This window comes from Triticum urartu, unplaced genomic scaffold (assembly GCF_003073215.2).
Source record: "Triticum urartu cultivar G1812 unplaced genomic scaffold, Tu2.1 TuUngrouped_contig_4816, whole genome shotgun sequence".
In the NCBI taxonomy this organism is placed as follows: Eukaryota; Viridiplantae; Streptophyta; class Magnoliopsida; order Poales; family Poaceae; genus Triticum; species Triticum urartu.
The window spans coordinates 1-9,099 of record NW_024115436.1 but is presented as its reverse complement, the minus strand read 5'-3'; the positions used below and the strand labels follow the sequence as shown (position 1 = coordinate 9,099).

At 40.5% G+C, this 9,099-nt stretch overlaps 1 protein-coding gene across 1 annotated transcript; it reads left to right on the top strand.

Moving 5' to 3' along the window:
* Positions 1–895: 895 nt before the first annotated feature.
* Positions 896–7,636, top strand: LOC125528358 (ABC transporter C family member 10-like). Its single transcript, XM_048692832.1, has 13 exons — positions 896–911; positions 1,296–2,689; positions 2,889–3,209; positions 3,283–3,369; positions 3,493–4,092; positions 4,178–4,342; positions 4,460–4,754; positions 5,667–5,696; positions 5,728–5,912; positions 6,008–6,313; positions 6,729–6,792; positions 7,037–7,276; positions 7,427–7,636. The coding sequence occupies exons 1-13, from the start codon at positions 896–898 to the stop codon at positions 7,534–7,536; spliced, it is 3,813 nt and encodes a 1,270-aa protein (XP_048548789.1). The 3' UTR covers positions 7,537–7,636.
* The last annotated feature ends 1,463 nt before the right edge of the window (positions 7,637–9,099 follow it).

The following is a 9,099-nucleotide window of genomic DNA, read 5'->3' as shown; positions in this document are numbered from 1 at the left end:
CGGGGGCGGCGCGCTGCGGAGGTGGAGGAAGGTCCTAGGATCGACGTCGTGAGACTAACCGCTCTAATACCATGTGGAAAATGTAGGATGACTAATGTTTGTTGTTGTATTGATCTAACCCTCGTGGGGGATTATATAAAGTACATGATGGGGTAGAGACTTGGAGTACAAGACAAGTTACATGTGATTTAAACTAATTCTATCTCTATCTTCTTATCTTTATATTTAACCCAACTTATATTCTAACATATTCAAGACTCACAAGTCGCAATTAACAAGTCTACTAGTGAGCGTTTGCATAACTGCTAGAAGACAACTAAATTCGGTAAGCAACATCTTGCTAGTCGTCTCTAGTGTATATAAAAAATATGGAGCCACTTGGTGTATATTAATATAAGGCTGGTGGCTACCCCTAAATAGGTTAAATAAGATCTGATTCTCAGCATATGACTGAGATTCCGGAAAATATGGCACGTTAACATTGCTGTTCTTATAGTAAGAAAAAGACCTTGGACAGGTCGTTGACGGACCTTGGATGAGGAGGAGGGCGCTACTACTCACCAGCTAGCAGCAGCCTAGAGAGGCCAGCACTGTCGATCTTTTCTAGCCAAAAAAAAAAAGTTCTTGCAGTTGCGCTTCTTCTCCCATGGATTAACAAGGTAGTTGATGATCATTGTGTTCGGAGCAAACATTCAAATTTCTGGATAATTTCCTGCGGTTTGGACTCTCTGATGTTGCTCCAGTTCCAGTATTTGTAGTATCTGTTCTTTGTCTGCTTCTTCATAAAGATAGAGTATATGTTCTTTGTCCTAACTAGTTTCACGTTAATGCATGATTAGCGCAGTGATACGACAGGAGTTGATCCATTTGGAAGCAATAGAGGTTGCACGCGCAGATGGATTCCCTCACAAGTAAATCCTCTCTCAACTTCCTCCTGCTTCATGGCTAGCCGCATCACTTCTCCTACCTTTGCTAAAGCTAAATATTTTTTGAGGACTTTTACGGTGCAATTTACTAGTCATATATGCTAAAAGTATTAGATGATATCCACCGTTGATTATAGGGTTATTCTAGGCAACTCATCTTTAGGTATTTCTATTTTGATTTTATTTTTGTAAGGATAATTTGATCCATGGTTAGAGGTAATCTGAATAACGCTGCCTCCGTAATAAGAGAACAAAAAGGCATACACACGGAACAGCGCCGTGTGCCCCCACCGTCGCCGGCAGTCCCTTGTGCCGCAGTAGAAAAGAACATCACTTCTGCTACCTTTGCTAAAGCTAAATTTTTTTCAGACGAAGAGGAAGCTGATTCTGAGAGTCAGGTGACTCCCTTTGCTAAAGCTGGGTTTTTCAGCAAGATGTCATTTTGGTGGTTGAATCCTCTAATAAAGGTGGGCTACAAGAAACCCCTTGAAGACAAAGACATGCCACTTCTAGGTGGCACAGATCGAGCACGCAACCAGTACTTGATGTTCATGGAGGAGCTGAATGGCAAGAAGCCGTCGCCATCACATGCCACACCATCATTCTTATGGACTATTGTTTCTTGTCACAAGCGTGCGATCTTAGTCTCGGGTTTCTTTGCTTTGCTCAAGGTTCTTGCCGTATCAACAGGCCCAATAATTCTCAAGGCATTCATCAATGTGTCACGTGGGAAAGGGAGCTTTAAATACGAAGGCTGTGTGCTTGCTGGGTTAATGTTCATCTGCAAATGTTGTGAATCATTGTCACAGAGACAATGGTATTTCCGCACTCGGAGATTAGGATTGCAGGTGAGGTCATTCCTGTCAGCAGCTATTTACAAGAAACAACAGAAGCTATCAAATGCAGCAAAAATGAAGCACTCTTCTGGAAATATTATGAACTATGTGACTGTCGATGCGTATCAGATTGGGGAATTCCCTTACTGGTTCCATCAAACATGGTCAACAAGTGTTCAGCTTTGCATTGCCATGGCAATTCTATACAATGCGGTTGGTGCTGCAATGATTTCATCCTTGGTTATCATCATTATGATCATACTGTGTAACATTCCATTCTCCAGACTGCAACACAAATTTAAGAGTAAACTTATGGAAGCACAAGATGTGAGATTGAAGGCCATGTGCGAGTCATTTGTACATATGAAGGTCTTGAAACTTTATGCATGGGAAGCTCACTTCAAGAAGGTCATTGAGGGTTTGAGAGAGGTTGAGTACAAGTGGTTGTCAGCATTCCAGCTTAGGAGGACATACAACGCTTTCCTGTTCTGGTCTTCACCGACTTGGGTTTCGGCAGCGACCTTTCTGACATGCTATCTTTTGAAAATCCCTCTTGATGCTAGCAATGTCTTCACCTTTGTGGCAACTCTAAGTCTTGTGCAAGAGCCAGTAAGGTTAATACCAGAAGTTATTGGCATTGTGATACAAGCTAAGGTTGCGTTCACTCGGATATCAAACTTCCTTGATGCACCTGAGCTAAATGGGCAGGTTAGGAAAAAATCCTATGTTGGCATTGATTACCCTGTACCTATAGCGATGAATTCGTGTAGCTTCTCGTGGGATGAGAATACATCAAACACAACTCTAAAGAATATAAATCTGGTAGTCAAAGGTGGAGAAAAGATTGCGATTTGTGGAGAGGTAGGATCAGGAAAATCGACGCTTTTGGCTGCTGTACTTGGAGAGGTCCCCAAAACTGAAGGCATGGTATGTTTTTTTACTAACATCATATGTTAATGCAATAGCTGCCATATTAGGAATTTAAACATGATTAAAAGACATCATGTTCGGTTTGTGAAGTTATGTATGAAAATTATGCTTGACAATATTTGCCAACATGAACTATGTTATTCAATTCATTTTTCATAAAAGCAGCAAATTCCTGATCTTTGCATAAAATTTTCAGATCCAAGTCTACGGGAAAATAGCATATGTTTCTCAGAATGCATGGATCCAATCTGGGACTGTGCAAGACAATATTCTCTTTGGATCGTCGATGGACGGGGAAAGATACCACAACACACTCGTGAGGTGCTCGTTGGTCAAGGACCTTGAAATGTTGCCATATGGAGATTGTACTCAGATTGGAGAGAGAGGAGTACATCTTAGTGGTGGTCAGAAGCAGCGGGTCCAGCTTGCTCGTGCACTATACCAAAATGCAGATATCTATCTTCTTGATGACCCTTTCAGTGCTGTTGATGCACATACAGCCACAAGTCTCTTCAATGTAAGGATCATATCAGCATATGCCTACCATATTACTATTTGATTATCGTTTTTTACAAAGCTTTTTGTAACAGGAATATGTCATGAGTGCTCTATCAGACAAGACTGTCCTTTTGGTGACGCACCAAGTGGATTTTTTACCCGTATTTGACTCCATTTTGGTACTCTCCTCCTTCAAAAATGTCACCATATGACGATATTTGTGTCTCTATGATGTATTTTGATTTGTAATTATCTTTATGTATTTTTTGATGTCATCTAAAACTAGTGATGATTTTTGGCAGTTAATGTTAGATGGAGAGATTATTCGGTCTGCGCCTTATCAAGATCTATTGACAGATTGTGAAAAATTTATAAGCCTTGTAAATTCCCATAAGGATACTATTGGTACTTCGGATCTTAATAAAAACATAACTCCACAAAGGTCTAAGGAAGTATCAGAAAAGTTGAAAGATGATATTCATGGAAGCAGAAATACAGAGTCTGTGAAGCCATCACAGGAAAACCAACTGATCAAGAAAGAGGAAAGAGAAACAGGGGACGCAGGTGTTAAGCCTTATATGATTTACCTGCGCCAGCGCAAAGGCTTCCTGTATTTCTCTTTGTGTATGTTTTTTCACATAATTTTCATAGCTGGGCAAATAACACAGAACTCATGGATGGCTGCTAATGTCCAAAATCCTCATGTTAGCACACTGAAGTTAGTTTATGTGTACATTATTATCGGAGTTTGCACGATATTCTTCTTGCTATCAAGATTTTTACTAGTTGTCGTTCTTGGGATCCAGTCATCAAGATCCTTATTTTCCCAGCTACTCAATTCACTGTTCCGTGCACCAATGTCCTTTTTTGATTCTACACCTCTAGGAAGGGTTTTTAGCCGGGTAAGTGTTCTTAAATGAATGGTAAAACAAGTTTCAATTACGTTCTACACCAAGATTAACTCGTTCCCTTTTTGTTCTCATGCAGGTCTCCTCAGATTTGAGCCTCGTTGACCTTGATGTTCCGTTTTCATTTGTGTTTAGCCTTGGTGCCATCTTTAATGCATATAGCAATTTAGGTGTATTGGTTGTTATTGCATGGCAAGTTCTGTTCATAGCCGTGCCAATGATAGTTTTGGCAATTTGGTTGCAGGTAATTGGTATGATTTTGTTTCTTCACGGCTAAGCTTCATGTCTATGTATCCATGCCAATGATATTTTTGCATTCATTGTTCTCATTAACTGAAACCTGTTATGTTTGGTCATGCAGAGGTACTATCTAGCCTCGGCCAAGGAATTGATGCGGATCAATGGTACTACCAAGTCTGCTCTGGCAAATCATTTAGGTGAATCGATTTCGGGGGCTATAACAATAAGGGCCTTCGAGGAAGAAGATCGTTTCTTTGCTAAAAATTTGGATCTTGTCGACAAGAATGCCAGTCCATATTTCTATAATTTTGCAGCAACTGAATGGTTGATTCAGCGTCTGGAGATAATGAGTGCCGCAGTTCTTTCTTTCTCTGCCTTTGTCATGGCCCTTCTTCCTCAAGGATCTTTTAGCCCTGGTAAGCAATTATATAACCACCACGTTGCTTCAAAGATTTGGACAAAGTTGAGTAGCATCTGATTTGCGATAAATATTATGCATTGCCATGTAAATGTTTCTACCTTTTCATTGGCTTTTTGACACGCTTTTGTAATGAGAACTTACTTGATATTCACCATAAATAGGTCATGTGTTAACATGACATAGGCGTCCGACAGAATTATTTGAATGGTATTCCCTCCGTCCTTGAAAGAGGGTACTTCCAGTTTTGTTGGTGAGTCGAACTATCTCAAAGTTTGACCGAGTTTGTGCAAAAATATATCAATGTTTGTGAAACTAAATAGGTATATGATGAAAATATATTTTATTATGAATCTAATGCTTGATGGCATAAACGTTGGTGTATTATTATATAAATACGGTCAAACATAAAAGTGTTTGACATTCCAACAAAGTTGGAAGTACACTCTTTTAAGGACGGAGGGAGTACGTTTTATATGTATATATGGTTGTAGAAAACTATAAGAGAGTTATAGTATGCAAATGATATTGATGAAAACTCTAATGATAGTATTTTGACCTAGCAGTCCAAATACTTTCTCATATAATAGTAGTCACAGTTACAAAAATTTGACCGAATGCTTTCTATAATGCCATCTATTTACGAACTGACGTAATAATATTTATTGTTAGAAGAAAAGTATATTTGCTGCATTCTGCTGGGCGGAATATGGTGAATATAAAACACCGTATATTTCTCAAACCACCACTTGTTCTGATGATTTTATGTATATATGAAAATGCAGTTCAAGTCCTAGTGCTCATGTGCCGAAGTTAACTAAATAAAGTATTTGGTACTATACAGTTATACAATTATGAATATTAACATTACAAATAGCAGAGTTAATTCCTTGCTTCTGTACCCGCACAGGTTTTGTGGGAATGGCATTGTCCTATGGTCTTTCCTTAAACATTATGTTTGTTGCCTCTGTTTTCCCTAAATATTTCGTTCGTTTTCTCTATTCAATTCCAATGCAACCTTGCGAATCAAATAATCTCGGTCGAACGGGTGAACCAGTACATGGACATACAAAGCGAAGCAGCAGAAGTTGTTGAAGAAAATCGACCATTACCGGATTGGCCGCAAAATGGCAATGTGGAGATTAGGGATTTGAAGGTAATCAGATATAAATGTTTACACATACATCTTACAGGGTAAAATAATCCTATTAACACTTCTAAAAATGTATGCAATTGATTTTCATTCAACAGATCAGGTATAGGATAGATGCTCCCCTTGTACTACATGGAATCACTTGCAAGTTTGAAGGTGGAGATAAGATTGGTATAGTTGGTCGAACAGGAAGTGGCAAGACTACATTAATTGGTGCATTGTTTCGTCTTGTTGAACCTGCTGAAGGGAAAATAATTATAGACTCTGTGGACATCAGTACGATAGGCTTGCATGACCTGCGTTCGCGTTTGGGTATCATTCCACAAGATCCAACACTTTTTCAGGGTACAATAAGATACAATCTAGACCCTCTTGGGCAGTTCTCAGATGAACAAATATGGGAGGTAAGACTCTACACACAGCTGACGGTGTTGCTTTTTGTCATCTTGCCAAATGATCAGATAATATTATGATGATAAGGTATCACACCAAAAGAACCTGATGTAATGTTTAATCATGATGGACATTAACAAAATTGGGCGGATAAATTGAATTAGAGGAATCTGAAATGACAAGTGGCCTTTCTCATGGAAAACCTAGATTGCCTATGAGGAACTAGACAACTTTCCACTGATTGAAGAAATAGGCACCCAAATTTTAGTTGAGGAGAACTCAAACAATGGCCACACGTCCTGAAGCTGAGCTAGGCTTAGTACCCCCCCCCCCCCCCCCCCTCTTCCCCCTCTTTCTGAGTTTATGGCATATGTACCTTTCAAAAGGAATCACTAAAGTAGTTATCTATTTATTATTATGCTGCAGGTTCTTGACAAATGTCAACTTATTGAAGCTGTCCGGGAGAAGGAACAGGGATTGGATTCGCATGGTAGGAAACTTCACTTCATCTATTTTTTGGTTTATGTAGTTCACTTTTAAAAGTAATAAATTGGCTAAAAGGAAAACTCTGCTCTAATTAATTATTTACGAAATTGAAAATAGGTGTGAAAATACATGTGATAGCAAATTTGTCAAAATGTTAGTAGTCCTAGACATATTAGCTATATCCTTTTGCTAGCATGATGTTTGTGACTGTCTCATTCATAGTACTGATCAATGTCTTGTCTTAAAAGTTGTGGAAGACGGGTCGAACTGGAGTATGGGTCAAAGGCAGCTCTTCTGTCTGGGACGCGCACTTTTGAGAAGGTGCTGCATCTTAGTTCTTGATGAAGCAACAGCCTCTATAGACAATGCCACAGATGCTGTCCTTCAGAAAACAATCCGGACAGAATTCAAACATTGCACCGTTATTACAGTTGCACACCGTATACCAACAGTTATGGACTGTGATATGGTACTTGCAATGAGCGATGGTATGTTTGTCTTATTGCTAACTTAATATAGTGACCTGATTATAGAACTCGCTGTCTTATTGATCTGAAGCAACTAATATGGAGTATACTTGAAGCCACATGTATTGCGTATCTTTTGCATACTAATGAACCATATATGAACACCTCCAGGGAAAGTAGTGGAGTTTGAGAAACCTACAAAGCTCATGGAAACTGAAGGATCTCTCTTCCGGGAGTTGGTCAAGGAGTATTGGTCATACACATCGAACACAAATATTTAGAAGAGACTGTCCAATGTCGATTGTGTATTTGCTGCAGCTTTCCAAGAGATAAAAGATAAATCAGCTTTAGAAAATGTGATACGCTTGAAGATACACAGTAATCTATGCTACCTCAGATGTATTAATCTATTTTTGAATCTGAAGAAAAGACAGTACTATCTGTATGTTATTGTCTCGGGATTTTCTTTTGCCGTCTACTGCTAGCAGAAATTCTATGCATGCAGAATTGCTGAAGTTGAACAAAGTAAATCCCTGAATATTTCCTCCCTCCAGTAATCAGATATAGAAGGCCAGATTGGAGGGGCTTCAAATCCGTAGCCTCTGCCTGAGATACGACTTGAGCATATGTGTTTGCTGATCTTTTGCCAATTATGCATTCATTTACGGTAGCTTGGTAAGTTTATACCGAATGCATGAATGAGTTTCAGACTATTCAATGTAAAGAGATGTGATTGGCTTTTATATTTCTCCTGTGAAAAGCAGCTTGCTTTTGTTGTTTAAGAACTGCATATCATAGTGTTTGTATTTGCTTGTACACTGTGTTAAACATAATATTGTACAGGTTATTGGCGTGGCCTTGAGGCACACGGCATAGTAGTTAGGAGGTTATCCTTTTTATGTTTATCTCTCTTATCTCCTAAAACCCTCCTGTAATATCTCTGGTGGTTAGCCTCGACGCTGCCATCTCCTGTACCGAACCCCCCTCAATCAATATATACATCGCGGGTCTCCATGTATGGAGATTGAGACGCTTCACAATTTCCATATGGTATACAGAGCAGGCCTCTTCCACGACATCTAGCTCATCCTCCTCCATCCGTTCCCTCCCCAGAACCACCACGCCGCAATCATGTCCACCTCCTCCGCAGTCTCCTCCTCTGGCCTCAACTACAACACCTCAGAACCTCTCAGCCGGACAAACTATGTTCTCTGGCGAGCCCAAGCACGATCCCAGATATTGGGCGCCGGCTTGTTTGGCTATATAGATCGGACTATAGAGGAGCCTTCAAAAACAATCATCAGCAAAGATAAAGATGGCAAAGATCGGGTAGTTCCCAACCCTGCTCATAATCCTTGGCTTGTTCAAGATCAGCAAATAGTAGCATATCTTCTCCGAAACCTGTCCAAAGAGGTACTCGTCCAAGTAGCCTCGCTTGAAACATCACATGCAATTTGGACCGCGTTAGCAAATATGTTTTCTGCGGTCTCTCTGTCTCGTGTCAATAACATCAGATCGGCCCTCACAAACGCCCAGAAGGGGTCACAGTCAGTCTCCACCTTCTTCGGGCAGATGCGTGCCCTCTCCGACGAGCTTGCAGCGGCAGGCAAACCAATCGGGGAGGACGAGCTCATCTCTTTCATCGTCGCCGAGCTTGATATGGAGTATCAGCCCATCATCTCTGCACTCGACGTCCGCACCGAGCCCATCACCGTCGACGCACTCTTCTCGATGGTGGCAAACTTCGATCAACGCGCTGAGATGTTCGGCAGCGCTGGTGGCTTCAAATCATCAGCGAACGCCGCTTCTAGGGGTCGATCGAGTGGCGGCAGAGGCGGCTACCG